This window comes from Ciconia boyciana, chromosome 3, assembly GCF_034638445.1.
Source record: "Ciconia boyciana chromosome 3, ASM3463844v1, whole genome shotgun sequence".
In the NCBI taxonomy this organism is placed as follows: domain Eukaryota; kingdom Metazoa; phylum Chordata; class Aves; order Ciconiiformes; family Ciconiidae; genus Ciconia; species Ciconia boyciana.
The window spans coordinates 42,306,523-42,324,064 of NC_132936.1; the positions used below are offsets into that span (position 1 = coordinate 42,306,523).

General features: G+C 43.4%; 1 protein-coding gene across 5 annotated transcripts in view; it reads right to left on the reverse strand.

Moving 5' to 3' along the window:
* The window catches only part of BACH2 (BTB domain and CNC homolog 2), a 190,592-nt gene that overhangs the window by 36,401 nt on the left and 136,649 nt on the right, over positions 1 to 17,542 (reverse strand). For all 5 annotated transcript variants that reach the window (XM_072855491.1, XM_072855486.1, XM_072855487.1 and 2 more), the window contains one exon: positions 13,945 to 14,199. In XM_072855491.1, the coding sequence (XP_072711592.1) occupies positions 13,945 to 14,187 (243 nt within the window). In that variant the 5' untranslated portion in view covers positions 14,188 to 14,199. The remainder of the gene's footprint in view (positions 1 to 13,944; positions 14,200 to 17,542) is intronic.

Below are 17,542 nucleotides of genomic sequence, written 5' to 3' on the forward strand. Positions count from 1 at the left end.
GAAGAAAGACTTTGACATATGAAGTGTTGCAACCATTAATAGCACTTATCATATAGAGTGGAGACAAAGAGACAAATTAATCAAACTGACAGAACTGGGACATTTTATGCTAATGCAGGCTCCTGGGTTTTCGTTTGTATTCCTCTGTGTCTGGAAAACTGATACCATTACAGGGCAGGAAATTGCATGAATAACATGCAACAGATCATAAAAATTCACACACCAAGTGCAGAAACACTGCCAAAAGCACTGTAAAAACAAGGCTAGAGACCTCAACAGAGGAACTACCAACAGCTAATGAATGCAAATAAGTACAGGAATATTTCCCATCCGTGCATAACAATGAGACATAGGCTGTGACTCCGCAGTCTCCAATAGTGTAGGTAAAATAAAGCCTGGTGAGCAAACATGCAGATAGCTGGGGGTAACTGCTGGCCAAGCCAGGGTCTGAATTTGTTTGCAGTATTGCAGCCAACAGTTTAAAGCCACTGGGGAACTGGCATAGCCAAGTGCCGCCTCTGTCTAAACGTATCGCTATGTTAGATTTAATTTAATGTTTCAGGTAGAAGAGAGAGGGGGAGGAGGATGAAAGAGGAAATAAAACAGAGCCACAAAACAGTACGTAGTCACACAAAGCAAAAATCCCCTTGCCCCTGTGCAAATCCACAGCACGCAGTAAAAACCCTCGCAGATAAAGACATCTTAAACATCATTCGTTTGGGAAATACAAAATGCACTTGCTGTCCAAAGCCACAGCCGTGTTGTAAGGGGCAGGAAATGGCAAGAACTACAGGAATGCTGGGCAGGGCATGGTGTAACGCAGGATCTTGCCAAGGTTACTTCATTTGCCATAAAGGCTTCTCAAGGACCTTTAAAAAACCTTGGCAAAACAGAGTACTGGTGAAGTGCAGAGAGCTCGTCAGCCATATAAACACCAAATGACAAATACGTTCACTCGGTGGGCAGCCACGGCATTTCTCATCGCTCTCTGTTTTTTAAAAAAGTGATGCTTCCCCCTTGTACGGGTAGCTACGGTACAAACTAAGGTGAGGACTAACTCTGGGGGGTAAAAGGAGTAAAGCTGATACCTTTTGGAGCAGCGTCATTTCCAGCACTGCTCTCACCTTCCCCAGAATAGAATGATACACAGCTGATGGGATTGAGCAAGAGCATTTATGTGCCAATACTACATGCATAAAGAGGGTGAGGAAATGCCAGTCTGCCCAGGGGTGGCTGCTATCCTGAAGAGTGAGTAGAGTTCAAGGCCTTCCTGCATTTGGTGCTGGAGGACCCCGTGTTCCAAGGCGACAGGACAGAAGCTGTTTTACCCCAGCAGAGATAGGCACGGGAAGCACACAATACAGAGCCCAGCTCTCCATCCGCTCTCCAGCAGACTGCTGTGGAGGTTTTACAGAGTTTTAGCCATGTGAACAGGGTTTACCTCCAAACCTCAAAATCTCTTTCTGTTCCTTCGATCACTACTAGAGTCTCAACAGGGTGCTTGGCATGGTACCAAAAAATGGCACGCACACAGAAAAGCAAGCTGGTCCAAAAGCTTTCCAAAGACAATGATGGTGTAACCTTTTTTCTAAGGGGAGAAATTAGAAACAGGCATTCATTAACTCCTGTAAATATACATCCATCCGACAGACAGACTAGGGTTGCAAGCTGCAAATGGAACAACTTTCTCCCTTCCCTTAAATTAAAAAAAAAAAGATAGCACAGACAATTGGTTACAAAAAGGCCTCATGAAAACCTCAGCTTTAAGAAATTTTACTATCGGGAAGGAAATAATTTGGTCAAATAGTTATAACAATGTTGATTTCTTCCATTCTTTACAATAGCAACGACACCTTTGAAGTCTCTCAAGAACACATATGACACCTGAGCCTTTCTTCTCCTCTACCTGCAATCAGAGCAGTTTGGGAAAAGAAAAGCGTAGTTAAGAGTAAAACATCCGTTCCTGAGCGAGAATATTTAGAGAGGTCTTTACTACCTCCTTACCATTCAACCAAGAGGTAGAAAGCACAATGACAAGAAATGACCATGAATTCTCACACTCCTTTAGCTATGCAATTCCTCTTTGGAAAACCAGTTTCAGAACCGGACTGTAACCTCACCAAATAATTCAGAGTAAAACTGTATCTGAGAACTAAGCTGAGAGTCCAAGAGCAGATGGTGCAAGCAGTGTGGGCCCCCGAGGCTGGGATCGACTTGAAACCCTCCAAGCTCGCTGTGAAGAGCAGCTTACGGTGTGCAGCACCCGTCTGCTCTACAGAGCTGCTAGGAGGAGGTCCAGCACAGCAGCCCTGACAGCGGCTCCTGCTAAAGTCACCTCAGCTGTGCACCACCGGCTGAAGACAGAGGCCAGGATGTGATCAAATGCTTGTCTTTAACAATTTACCTGCCTATGCCCTCTCAACTGAGGTTTCCAATTGGAAAGTTCATGCATAATACTGCAATAAATCCCGTAAGAGAAGGATTAGGCTCATCTTTGAAAAGGAAGCACAACTAAACCAAGCCCGACGTAGCTCTTACTGGGTGGTGTTCTCAGTCCTCCAACTGCAAGATACATTGAAGACAGGGAAAGAAGAAAAGGAGTTACTGATTTAAAGGTATCTACCACTACTGAAAGCGTCTTTTTCTGCTTTCTGAATGCCATGACGACTTCATAAATGTGAACAAGTTTCTTTGTGGAATGCCCCAATGCCTATGTATGTCACGGACACCTTGTCATTCTTCACTTCCTTGGACAATGGTATAGATATTACTTGTCCTCAATGGCTACTGCTTATGTAAACCAAGCAAAAATGACAAGGATAGACATCCTTTACAAAAGACAGGCAACTCTCTATTCTTTGTGCCTTGCATTTTACAAATTAATTCAGCCATTTCAAACATAGCCTTGGTTTGATGTGTCCAGTCTCCTGAAAACTAACAAGTTCAAGGAATAGGCTGAAACTGCTTGATTTGGCTTTATATCCAGACAAAAACGCCATATGCAGAAAACCATACATGGGGGAACGTGGAAATCTGCAGTCAGATAAAAATAATGTTAAAAAATAGTTCAATTCAACAGGCAGATGGAATGGCTGGCGACCCATCCACCTCAAGTCCAGCTTCCCCTTCCGGAAGCAGAAATGAGCACTAGTCCTCTGTGGAAAGCAGAAGGGAAGTTGTCAGGATTTGTCTTTCCCCAGCTTTTTCCTGTCTTGAAAGGTTACTGGCTCCAACCCTGTCCTTTGAAAGAAACAGGAAATAACTTGAGCTTATTTTGTTTTTACTTGACCAAGAATCCCCTGACAGGGAAATTTTCTCTGAAGTCTGCCTGTATATCTGGAGAGGGGGGTGGCTAGGCATGTTGTACGACTGCTGTGTGGTCAGAGATGGAAAGATATTTTACTTTCAGAGTTGTTTAAGACTTGTTTCTTACTAGATGCAGGCCCTTGAAACAAAGGACCACAGGTCTGAATTTCAAAGATAAGCAAAAACCCAACACATTTCCCACAAGCAAAAGCTTTACACAGCCAAAAACGTAGTCTCAGCCTCCTAGCTGAGAGTCTGATGAAAATCCCAGACCACTTCATCAAAAGCATTTTTTCCTGAAACTGGGAACTGTACTGGTAAAGTTTGCATGGACAATTTTTTTCTTTAAATCTACTCTTTTTACCTTGAAACACTACCACAGGCTGCATCCCTACCCATTCTGGGAACATAAAGTAAGAGGTATATGCACAGACTAGGGAATTTGGTGCTATCACAATTCAACGCAAGCAAACTTCAAGTAAAGTATTATGAAGTGTTTGATGGACTGGATGCCCACACATCTTCAAGCTATTAGCACTGTTCAGGTCCACTTTTGGGTCAGTCCATTTATTTGGATGGTCTCCTTTCTATTTTACTACCCCAACAAACCCACCTCAGCCCTGGCCTCGGGAAGTACATCTGACACCGCGGGAGCAGAAGGAAGCACTGAGAATACAATGCCGCCACTGAATCCATCCTGGGTCACACCTGCCAAACCTCTCTGCACTTCTTACAGTAAGTCTGTACACTTCCATTTTTCTAAAGTATTGTTCTAAAATGATAAGCAGCTGCTGTAGGGAATGATGTGGAGCACATACCTTACCAAACCCACATACATACTCAACCAAATATGGTTGCTTCAACACCAAAACAAAGGTGCCTGGTTTTTGGGGACCTGAAAACCCACAGCTCCCATCTGCCAAGAGTGATTAGCTCTCAGTGGAAGAGATCAAGTCTTGCTAGGTACCTACCTGCCTATTGTTTGGGATAGATGGGATGTCCAAAAGCTACAATAATACAAGAAAAAGGTTTTAAATCTTGCTCTAAGTATCAAGATTTTCTTTTTTTAAATTAAGACTTTCTTTTTGAACCTGGGTCTGCAGCAGCTGTCACTTAGGGAAAAATTCTTAAATAAGCATCCTCGAAGTGCTCCAGTCTCTTGCTAAGGGACTGGAAGTCTTTGTAGCATTTCACAGACTCTTTCTGATCTGTTTCATACCTCCAAGTCTATTTTCCTCTTGGATGTGATAGTTTCAGCAGCTCTTATTGATGGCAGTGCACAGGACCTCAGGGGTGATGCAGGAAGACCGGGCAGAGGACACAAGGTAGAGCCCATCCATCACCCAGGACCAATCTGCCAGATAAGGCAGCAAGTGGCTCCATCCTACCCCATTCATCTTGAGAAATGCTGCAACTAGTCTGAAAATCCCCTCAGTGCCTCCTTCATGCTTAAAAGATACAGAGGGAAGAAAATGAGACTGAAACTCTGGCTGAGGAGTGATAAGCTGGAAGCTCTGGGTTCAGATACATGGGCTGCTCTGGGACTAGCAGCTGTGCCAGCTGCGGGTCAGTCTGTTCACCTCCGTGTGAGGTAATGTGAACCACAGAGTTTTGAGAGAGGTAAACATAACTGAGTGGTTCACACAAGGTGATTTAATCATCGCTGACCTGATATACAGATCTGCGCTGTAATTCCCATCTGATGCATCAGCTTCCACCCCAGCATTCACAGAGAGGTGATGACAGTATTTTATTTGTTCACAAGAGACCTCAAAAATCTACTGCTGAAGGTTTTATTTTACCATTATTTAACTTCAGAGCTGATACCGCTCAAGTCCAGCTGTTTGGTGACACCTTGTTTATATATAGGTTTTACTGAAAGTGCTAGTACCTTGATTCTCTGCCATTCTCAGCCCAACTATGGCTATTTTAACTGCGGACCCCCTGGCTAGCACCAGTCCCTGGGTCACGGCAAGAAATTCCCAGTGCCATTTCAATTACGAATTAACCTTCTCTTCTCCACAAAGTCTTCTAAAGCCTCCATCGCTGGTTCTTAAGTGACCCAAAAGAGGTATTGTGCAAACTTTAAGCAAAAGAAAAAAAAATTCCCAAAATACAAAACAAAAATAAAAAAAAAAAAAAAAAGAAAAAAGATTTCAACTACTTCTGTGTGTGGGAAACAGACAGTTACACTTAACCACACACTTTGTTGCCATCCGCTCTTAGAAGGTCCGGTTAAGCAAAGTGAAGGACAGAAAGGTTTATTAGCAAATCTGATCTACGTTATCTTAGGATCTTAAATTCCACTCAACAACATCTGTACTGAGCACCAAACTTCTTGAAGGGGTGTCTAAAGCTCGTCCCTCTCCAAGGCCATTTGCCTTACAGTTATGAAACAATGTGCAGTCATACACATCACTGAGCAGTTTGTTGCTAAAAAAACTAATCTGGCTTCAAAACAACTGCCAGTGGCTCTCATGACAACTTTCCCCAGTAAATTAAAACACGCTTCCTAGAGATAGGCCTGATCCTTTCTTTTCATTTAAGTCCTTAAACAACCACACAAGCCTCCTCTCAAGCTCCTTCAGAGAAATTAAATCTCATTTTTAAACCAAACCAAGCCTCGGCTAGATGGATCTGTAGTTTGACCAAGTACAGCTGCTCCTATTTATTTATTTTATTAAAGTAAATGAAGTGCCCAAGGACACAGCTTTTACTAGTGTTAGACTGTACTGGGACTCAGAGGTGTTTGCTGGTGGTCTGCCATGAAAGTGGGACAGATGAAAATTCAGCACTGCACAGAAGGCCTGGAATAAACTAGCCATTTCTCTCTTCAGAGCTTGCATCGAACATGTAACAGAAAATGTGTCTACTTGTTCCTCTAAAAAACCCAACAGCCTGCCCATAAAATTCACAAAGAGCATCTCATTCCCAAATCCTACTATGATTCCATTGTGTTCTGCTCACCTAAAACCCGTATTTCACTTCCAAATTGAACCATACTTCCTAGCCTTAATGTTTGTTGACTGCTGCAATGCATCATTTGAATACATGCCATATTCCACCTCATAACATGCTCAGTTTCACTGGTAGCTGAGAAAAACAGTCAGTCTGACATTATTCACGGGGGAATCCTTGTCAGAAAGTGCTGTACTGAGATAAAATCTTATCTTCTTTGGGTCTTGGGAACGCTAACGAAACAAAGCTTGGTACTGGGATCAGAAAGTACCTTACAGGTTGTGGTCTCTGATGTGGTAAAGCTGAGGGGTGTCTTATCTGGGCTTTATATGTCTGTTTGTTCAAATGGCAAATGCTCAGCCTGTATTTCTGGATTCTTAAAAGAGCAGATACTTAATTTGCTGGCATAAAGAAATTAAAAGCTTTTTTAGAGGGAAAAAAAGTAAAGGTAAGAGGATCAAAGGTGGAGGGGGAGGAGAGGAGGAGATCTTTCAGTCTGCAGGGCCAGAGTGCTCACAGTGTTGAGGTGCAGTCATGGCTCAGCCACCTCATTCTCATTCATGCCTACATATATATTTGAATGTAGCAAAAAAACCCCACATTAAAAAAAACAACCAAACAAAATACTCCTCCTGTTACACATGCTTTTTGCTTCTGCTCATGCCCTTAGCATAGTCTACCTCTAGGACTTACTCTTCAGGACATCTTTTACATTTTAGATTATGTTTGCCATGTTTGAGCAAAAAAGTTTCCACACTGCAAACTGCCTTTTCAATAGTGAGTGCAATCACAGTCAATCAGCCCAATTTAACAGTAGCGGCAGGCAGGAGTCTAACAATGGCAATGAAATTGAGTCCACTTATCGCAGTGGTGAATTTCATTCTGCACATTCATCTCTATATCCTCTTCGACAGTACATTTTTATATGCTTACTCGAATAAATAAATAAATAGTACAACTACCACCAAAGGGAGGGTAAAGGAGTTATTGCAAGATTTCCTCCCCTTAACACGCATGTATGCACGGCTTTTGTTTTGCTCTTTTTAAGCCTAGCTCTCCCCACAACTCAACAGAGATGTATTTCATTTTTCTCCACTGGAAAAGATCAGAGAAGAATTATCAGTAGTGAGACAGCCCTCATCAGAAAATAATGGAAGTTACACCATGCGGAATGAAAAGTATGTGGCTAGTTTCCTCATCATACTTGAGACATGAAAAGTCAGGCAGTGCCGGAAGCTTTTGCAGTGAGACAAGGATGGAATTTCATATCACATTTTGATGGTCTCACTTCTGTTTTATCGCTCACCTGCTAGAAACCAAATATGTCGTTTGTACCTTGTACTGTGCTACATATGCAACACACATAAAAGAACGTGCATGTCTGTCTCATGGTTTATCCTGACTTAGTATCGTGTCACGTAAGACCTCAAAAAGTACCCGAATGCTCAGTTTTACTCTCACTACAGATCCGCAGCCTCCAGTCATCCTTTTGTGCAGCCAGCATCAGCACTGTGAATCAGCATGAAAAATAACACATTCCCTAGGAGGCATTTAGGAAACCAAAGACCCAACTTCCATCCATATGGACTCACTGAAGTGGCATTGCTGAGTGAGGTTGAAGCGTAAATGAGTTTGAAGCCTGACTTTATTTGAAGCCTGACGGATACAACCTCTTGTCACTACAAAAAGCTCTGCAGATGAAGGGGGTGGTGGCTTTCGGGAAGGTTTTCAGGTCACTGTTGCCTCCTGAGCCAAAGCAGAATTAATTCTGGCCACTGCTGTGAGGAACATCAATGGCTCATACAGTCATGTAAAAAGAAAACCACATTAATGCTTCCCGTTCTCTAAGAACTAACCTTAGCTACTCCTAATACATCTCTGGGGTGCCAAAGAAAAAGGGTCTTTCGTTGTTCCCTACTGCGTAATAACATCCCTCCAGCTGGGAAACTAACTTCCAAGCAGACATTTTCTTCTTGCCCTCTTGCTCCTCTTTCCCACATTTATCACCTCTTCCACTCCAAGCGCCTGTGCAGAGCACTCCCAGCTCAGTCCCTGCATTCCTTAAAGATATTATATTCATACATATACACACTACACAGAAAGGAAAGAGACACAGTAAGAGAATATCGTTTATTTCTAGAGAGATAAAAAGGAACAGTAATCGCCTTTAGCCAGCAGGGTATATAATAGTTGACCTCTTGCATCCTGCCTTTGATTTCCTCCTCATCGCAATCATCTTTTGTTGGCTAATTCCCAGCATTTTTCCCTCAGGCTGGCGGGCTGGCATGGATGGTTAGCAGCTGCCAGTATTTCTCCTCCCTGTCAGCTACGAGCCATACTAATGTAAGATGCCTGGCTCAGTCCCACCCAGGGTGCCACATGCCTTCGCTTTCCAACATACTCAGGTTTTGCCAGCCTTGAATCCAAATCAAGGTCCCGTCCTGCCTTTCTCCTTGCAAAGATTAACCGGGTGAGAGAGTTAACCCACGTCAACCAGAGAAGCAGATGACAGATTTCACAGGGCTAGACCTTGTGGGGAAACGGCAGGTTTCGCAGCAGCCGTCGGGGAGCAGTAAAGCAGTAAGAACGCAGAGAAATTCAGCCCGTGGTGTGTGCTAACATCTACTTTGAACATCATTCTCTTAATAGCAAAGAAAAGAGCTGTGCAGATAAACAAACAAAAAAGCTCCCAAGCACATCCCACCCCCTCTTCCTAAAAGAGATGCTGCTTCCCTTTGCCCCTTGGAAGATTTGTAAGCCACAGACAACTCCGTTTAATCCTTTTAGAAGGCAACATTTCCAGCAGATAGTTCACTGCACTAAAAAAGTCACCGGTAGCCACTCTTTGAAACTGATTCAAGAATTTTGAGGGTTACAGGTAGAACTAACCAGTCTACTTGAGAAGCAAGTTGGTTTTATAACAGAAAGGATAGTATTAGACCAGTGCTACAGAAAGCTAGGTCTGCTGCTTCAGACGACCTGCATTTAACTTCACCAGAGAGAAGGCATTTGGTGCTCTTGTGGCTGGAATGACCAGGTGAAGTTGTTTTTAAATGTAAGCCCCAAAGTCAAAGAAACCCATGCAAGGTCGGGAATCTCATTTGTAAGCTGTAGTACTCTCATGCAACTGAGGCATTTTATTTGTTGTTGCTGTTTCTGTCTTTTCACCATTTAACTGCAGCCTCAGCTTTCAGAAAACCAGATGAATAAGGTGTTTGCACCGACGATGCTCCTCGGTCCAGCGCCCAGCTTTCAGCTTGCCCACAGACTTGCTGAGCACTTCTATTAGCAAAGCCAGGCAGGTAGTAATAGCGAAGAAAAAGCCTATTCGACAAAGCACTGGCTCCTTCTCAAGTAGAGTACCACTACAGCATGAATGACTCAATCATCTACTCGAGAGCTATTACTTGCAGCGATGAAGCAATGTTAATTCGATAATGGCCTGCTGCCAGCTAATATTGGCATGACCTACAATACCCCTGGCTGACAGCCGTGTCTCTCTCTCCATCACACCTTTTTTTGTAATCTGGATGGGAAGTGGAAACCATTAAAAAAGCCTCATAAGTGCCATTTAACTTCTTATCATGAATTAAAAGCTTAATTAAGTGCCTTGTTAAAGGAAGGAAGACCAGTTTTCGTGATTAAATAAAACAAAACAACAGTTAGGAGTATGGAGTGAATGAGTAACTTTACAGCTTAAAATTCAGCTCTTGGAAAATATTAATTTTGGGTTGCATTTAACAGCAGCTGCTAGAGGAAAACTGCACAATTGCTGAAAAATACCCTGGGTGAAAAGCAGGCAAGGTTCTTGTTGTTTACCAAAAACTGCAAATGAGGAGAAAAGCGTAGAAGTTAAGAGCTAATGGGGTCCTTTTTTATTAGCTGTACACAGCTGACACACTCCATTCCTCTAACTCTGCTCTGAGGGCTGATACTTCACACACCATGGCCACATCTGAGCCCTTGTTATTACGTGGCTGTTTTTCCAAGCGCTTATCTACACACTGAAATACATTGCTTTAACAAAAGGTGTAGTACGAAATCAAATTACCGAGGCTAGTACAAAAGGGTTTATGGAAACTCTTCAATCAGTGCAGAATTAGCTCCGTACTGACTTAGTTTAAGTTGATTAGGAAAGGGTTTGAACTGAGGCACATTAAGTCACGCTTGAACTGACCTGAAATGTCTAACACAAGGTTTAAAACCCTGTAAGTTCAACAAGTCTCAATTCTGTCTGTGTACAATGTCTCCCTATTGAAATGACTGGCATATCATAAAGACTGCTCTCACTTGTAATTGGATATAAACAAGAAATAATGTAAAAAATATCTGTTCACTGTTTAGCTAGACAACAGTTAACCATGTCTGGATGCCAGATTAACAAACAGACCCCAACATGCTATGAAGGAAAAAAAAAGTCTGCAATGCAGACTTCAGAGGCAGATTTACTGCTTTGAATAATCAAAATTAAGTTATTTTGTTTTGATGTTAAGCTCCCTCACACCAACATTACATGAGTGTAAAAGCTTTATATATAAAGCTTTATCCAGCTCCAACATCAAACCTTTGAGAAATCATAATAATAATAATGATAATGCCCTTTCTCCACAACTGCATACTTTAGCAGTTTTCAAACCATGCCAGAATTTAAAATGCAATGCTTGCATGGTTGACTTCAAAGTATCTTTGTTAACTGAGGAGCGATTGTCACCTTTGGAAAAGTTTTGAACTGTGAAGACTATTTAAAAACGATTTTCGATCTCCATTTTTCTATAACAACTATATGCCAACATAAATTGTCCCTAAGCCTGAAAAAAGTATTGGCTCAGGACATTAACTTTCAACTTTCGTTTGAAATTTTTCCACTGGAGGAATAACCCCCTACATGACAGATTAGGTCAGTTTTCACAAATACCTTTAGAAAGAACTCATGGGCTGCCAGAGCTCTGCAGACCACGGACTAAAAACAATAGCCTTAAGAAGAGCCATTAGCTTGTGAACTGAAGAAGACCTTGCTAACTTCTTTTAATGCAATATAACTAAGGTGGTTTTTCCCTGCTCTATCAGCTCTTAAAAACCAGGAGTGTTTCAGTTCCTTTCGTGGGGAGCTCCAATGCTTTTCTTTGTTGGAGGCATTTCCCATATCTATGCACAGGCACCTACTAAAGCGCCCAGCACTCTGAAGCAGAGCAACGCCAGAAGCAGACGTGCACCTTAACCAAGGAATAACTGAGAAATAATGAAGTACATCAGGCAGCAATCTTTACCCCAAGTAACTAGCGTTTGTGAGGAAATTATTTAAGTGACCACCTCACATATATCTATTCAAACAAAGTAACCACCGAGCAAATTAGATTCAATGTAGTTAACAGCAATTAATTTTCATGTGGAAAATATCTGTACAAGTAAGCACTGGTAACTGTAGGTATCTTTTTTAATAGGCTAAGAGAGTTCTTTTCCAGGATGAGAAAGTTAAAACCCTGGCGCTCTGCAACTAATAGAAGCATGTGGCAAAATAACAGTGGTGGTCTTCAGTGAATTGTGACAATTTCAGCGTACTGGGAAAAACCTTAAGAACTAGATTCATTGCTTCTGCAAATCTGTGGACTTCACTGGAGCTGTAACAGCAGCCAGTGTAACCCTAAGTCACTAAAACTTTTGATCTTTCATTGAGATATATTCTAAAATGTAAAACTCCAATACTTCATTTATCCGAAGGGGATTCACTTAAATAGAAATCATAAATGGTTGGATTGGAGGAATTTTTTTTTAACGTAGTATCTCATATAAAACACACAGAAAGACAAACCTTTGCGTTTTAAATCTTTAGTGTCATATGAACATAGGACTGGGTCACCAAGTGCAGACCCATCATGATCTCTCCACCACCCTGCTCCTCTCACTGGCCTGTGGCTCAGCACCTCACCGCTGCTGTGATTAGAAATCTGCTAATATCCAATCTACTTTTACTAAGAGCCAGTTGAAACCAATCAATGCTTGTGTCAACACTGTCTTTTAATATTAAAGAGAAACTCCTCCCCTCAGCTGTTTCATCTCCTCTGCCTACACAGAGCTGTAGTATGTCACAGTTGTCATGCCAGCAGTATGAACCTGCCATGGTCTTTTCTTCTCCTTTAGGCCAGGCTCCTTCTTCTGAACCTCTCAGTCACTCTTGTATATGCTTATTTGAATTTCAATTATTTTTCTTTATCTAACAGGACCTGAATCATAGATGGAGGTCTCACCAGCTTTGCAGAAAGTGCCAATACTCTCCTGCCTCTTTGTACCTGTGCACCCCTGGGCATGTTTCGTCACTCCTCTGCTCCCACCCTTACTTTGCGGTGCAAAAGCTATGCAACACTGACTGAGACTCGATTCTTCCACTGGAAATTGTAAGTGGACACTGCAGAATCATAGTGCACATCCTAGCGCGTCCTCTGCGTTATCTCTAACTCCTATGCAAAATGTCTGGGTTGAAATTTCTTCATGAGTAATGTTCAATGTCAAGACTCGTGAAGTCACACCTGGTGACCTACTTCTTCTAATGCTCTCCAACTTGTGCCGTGACAACATCATGATGCCGCTGAAGTCTCTGGAGAGCTAAACTGGAGGGGGAAAAACAGTGTGTGATACTTCAGGACCTGTCATCATTTAAAAACACACTGTGCTTCTTCATGGGCATTAAGCAAATGATGGTGAAAAACCCTCTGTTTGCCAGAGTACCTTCCCACTGAGTGACTGCTGTCCCGTGCCCTGGGTACATCGCCACCCTTCTCGTGTCACCTGTCCCAGCCAGAGACACCGGGCAGGCAGGGCTGAGGCGGTGGGTGATGGCAGCCCTGGCCAGCAGGCACACGTCTCCCCTCTGTGGGCAGCAAAGCCACCGGCATGCCCTACGGTAGCTGCGCTGTCACGGCCGTATGGCTGTGAGGAAATTACAGTGGGGGTGGAAGTCAGCCAGTGAGATTTTGTGGTAAAATAAAGTAAACTTTCCAGTGAGGTATGTATTTTCTACGTCCCTTGGCTTCCTGCTGTGGGAGCCACGCTGCACGAGAAAAACCCTGCTTTTTGGCAGACCACGTTCACGGTTTCTCGGTGGAAAACACTCGGCCCAAAGCAGTTAAATCCTAAACTCATCATGACGGGAGGCGAGAGGAAGCAAGACTGAATGAGGTGCAGGAGTGGAGAAAGAGGAGGACAAGGATATGAGCTGCCAGAGAGGGCTGGACAGCAATGAGACTCCCAACAACATGACAGCTCAAATGATTTTTCAACAATAACCTGCCGTCCAGCAGCCGAATCACCCCTTTCAAATTTCCTGTCTGGAAGAGCAGAAGAATATCAAGGTCCTGATAATGCCCTGAACGAGGCTACGGTAATTAAATGTTTGGGTACTACTCCCTCGGCGGTGGTGAGAAAGGTGAGCTGAAGCATCTTAAAGCTCTGCTGCCACAACTGTTAGGAGTTACCGCTGGTGAGGAAGGGCGGTGTGAACATGTCCATCCTTCAGTATTCGCAACCCACCCGAACACAAAAAACACATTGAAAGCCATGCCAGGGTAGGCACCGACATCCGTGCCACACTCCCCCTGGCCACCTTAGCGGACCACAGAGGTCTTCCTCACCACATGGGATGGAGGGGGCTCGTGTTTACGGCGGGGGCACGGTGAGATACTGTACCTCTTCCGGCAGGCTGACCACCAGGTCATTTTCCGTCTGCCCTACCAAGGCCTGCAAGAAGTACTCGCTGCAGGCAGCCAGCACAGCCCGGTGGGCGCGGAACTCCTTCCCCTCCACGATCAGCGTCACGTCACAGAGAATGTCCTGCTTCCGCTGGTCATTTAAGCAGAGGAGAATATTGGTACAGTGCACCGTTGACTCATACACATACATGGGGGAGTCAGTCTTCTCATCCACAGACATGCCGTTCACACCCTGCAGGGGAGAAGGGAGGAAGAAAACACAAACAAAGCAGTGAGGAGCAATGCGGCTGCTGGGTGAATGTGGCGCGGCGGGATGCTGCCCGATTTCTGGATACCCCGGGACCACGGCCAAGCAGCCCATTAATTCTTAAATCTGAGCAAGTTGCTCAGAAAAGGAATGGGGAAGGGTGTTCGTTGCCACCGGCTTTCACTCCACCGTGCTTCAATTACCTAACCCTCCCTTGACTTGCCCCCCTCAAAACGGAAATAGAGTTTAGATGGACTTCAAAGTGCTTTCCTTCAACCACCTACTATGCATCTACGATTTTCAATTTAGTAGAGGCAATAACATGGGGACATGGGAAATTTTAGAAGATTTTAGCAAAAAAAGCAAGAGTGACTGTTGGGTCTTCTAATAGTGAAAAAAGGGCTTTGTGCTTGCTTCTGTTATTTTCAGATTAAGGGAAAAAACCCTCAAAACCCCAGCCTATTCTCCAGCGGACAGGCAGCGCTGCGCATTTACACTATGACCTCCGCCCAAGTGAAAGGCAAGGTGGAACTGTACCCGATGAAGACAAGCCACTAACTACAGCGACCTCATCTCTCAATCAGAATTAGAGCTATTTTAAGCCTTAAGAGGGAGAGAAAGATATTTAGTGGCTTAGAAGAAATCCATTTCCAGGTATGACTAAAGCAACGCACCTTCATCAGCAGTTTAATGTCATTTACAGAAAAGAGCAGTTTCTGAATTCCAGACCCACAGACCCAAGAAAATCCCCCAACCCGCATGGAGGTCCAGCCCTGGCTGGCAGGGCAGCACATGGGTGCTGGGGCCACCACTCCTGCCTGCAGATAAGTCTCCCCCTCCTGACAGCAGAGCAGAGGCTGGAAGGATGTAAGACACCTGTTACAACTGTCTGAGCTAGGAAGTTCCCTGCCTGCTCTTCTGCAATTTCTGCAACCAGAATCGTCTTTGAACACAGGAATCGGACTTGAGGTGCTGGTGGTGGGTCAGCTTCCCCCAACACCCAACACTGCATGACTCCCCTTTGCACTTGGACACATTGAAGTAATTCTCTTACCCAAAACTTTCTGCCCACCACCAGACTGAATGCTCTTTGTGTTATTTTCCCATTTCAGTTCTCCGCGTAGAAAACTAAAAGCCTTTGCTGTGTCTGAACACACTATGTACCCCAAAATAAACCAAACATACTTGTTTTAAGGCTTATATGGGAAAAACAATTACTTGTATGTATTCTATCTGCTGCTGAAAGGAAAGTCATGCAAACACACAAACTTCAAGTATTTTAAGGAATTATTTTTCCAAACAACAACCGCCTTCTGAGAGAGAAGATTCAGAGGCATACAGGGCTAAGGGCGGCGGACAGGGGTATTTTGGTATAATACTGCTGCACTGCAAATATCTAACCACTGCAGAAAGTAGAAGCAAAATTCCTCCTCTGCTACTTTTTAGTGTGGTTCTTTGCAGCTTTTTCCTTTGTTAGTACAATATACAGGTACACATGTAGACACAACATGACTCCAAACTATTTCTCTTGCCATCCATTCAAACCAGGGTACCATTTTCCTACAGTGTCATTCAAAAGATACTAATAATCTAGACAAAAATGGACTTAAGAGGACCTGCTTGTTACTTGTACAAGTAAGTACTTGTAAGTATTTACTAGACTCCTCAAAAATACCTCCATCTTCTCACCCTTATAGGAGTATTTTTAAGCTAGTGGCTATGATTCTTTTTACAAAATAGGTGGTTTTGCCAACATTACAAAACTATAATATTACTGGAATTCTTAATAGGATGCTTACAGCTTCTCTTTTACTGGTATTTTCAGTATTTACTGCTGACTCATGCTACGCTTCTGAGTACCCAGCTGAAATGCCTACATGAACAGAAAAAAACCAACCAACCAACCCAGTATCCATTAGCCATTCACTGACTTCTCTAGAGAGAAGATACAAACCTGCTTATTGATCTGCGCACAGGTAAGGGAGGGAGACACTGTGGGTTTTTTTATGCTACCAGTTGGATTTCTTAATCAGGAGAAAATTTATTCTCCTCCCCCCCCGCCAATTGAGACTAACGAGAAGAACTGACAGCAATCATTTTATTAGCACTACGGTAAGGTAAAAGAGAAAATGATACTTAGCTCATCCCACTCATAGCTTTCTGTGTAACTGAACTCTGATGCTAACGATAGCGTTATAATGATGTTCTAAGTGGTCACTCTTGCGTGCTATGAAATTCAAGAGTTTACAAGAACAATCTAGTGGGAAAACCTGAGAGTTGCAAATGACAATGCAAAGGGGAAAGCGTTCATTTTTTTTTTTCTTTTTTTTCCAGGCATGTCTTATGCCTATAATGTCTCAGATGATGAAAAAATGTACAAGAAACCTGAAACCTGGCAGGTAATGAACAGAACATCAATTATATTTTCAGTGTCTTTTTTTAAAAAAAAACAAAAAACACTGTTTGTCTGAAATGGCAATCCTTTTTTACAGTAATAGTGTAATTTGTGTGAATCAAACCCTGAATTACTTGGTTACTAATTAGTAATTTCTCACTTTTTAACTACAGCTCTCATCAAGTGTATTTTTTTAAAAAAATTCATTGCATGCCCTGTGAAGTGTGGAAAATACCACGGTGTATTTCCCCGCTGGCGAGCGAGCCTGCCTTCTATGCTAGGAAACCTGACCGGTGGAGTACTGAGATGCTGAGGCTGTAAATCGCACCCTCTGCTCCAGTGGATCCCTAGCTACGCTCCTGGGAAGGCCCTCCACCCAGCTGCTTATATCACCATGCTTTCCCAAGGCTCCAGCAGCCTTTAGCTACTGTTGTGACTCCAGGGACTTCCTGAAAGCGGATCCACGCCGTGCCCCTTCCCGCAGCCGCTGAGAGCCCGCGTGGATGCCCTGGCCGGTGGCTGCAATCTCAGCCCGACACAGACTTCCCCTGGCCGCTCCAGGAAGCACCCCGAGCCCTGCATTGCGCACAGGGAAGCCGGGGCTGGGCTATGATTCAGGACCACCTATTTATCAGCTTTTAATGTTTCAACACAACTGATTTACGGTCTTCCCTTTTCCATGATCTGCCATCGACTGAATGACCTCCAGGCACGAGGTGTTTCCTCTCCAAGAGGGCTTTATCCTGCAGGACAGGAGCAAGATGGTGAAACCCTGCACTGGGAAGTATATTGTTCATTTTCACGGGGAAAGGGTTTAGAGTGCAAAGAGAAAAGGTCACCGTAAGGCTTTGGCATGTAGTAGAAAGAAAATTAGCAGAATTCAACATTTTTTTTTTCCTCTCCTCAGAAGAGAAAAGCAGGGATTGGGTATTA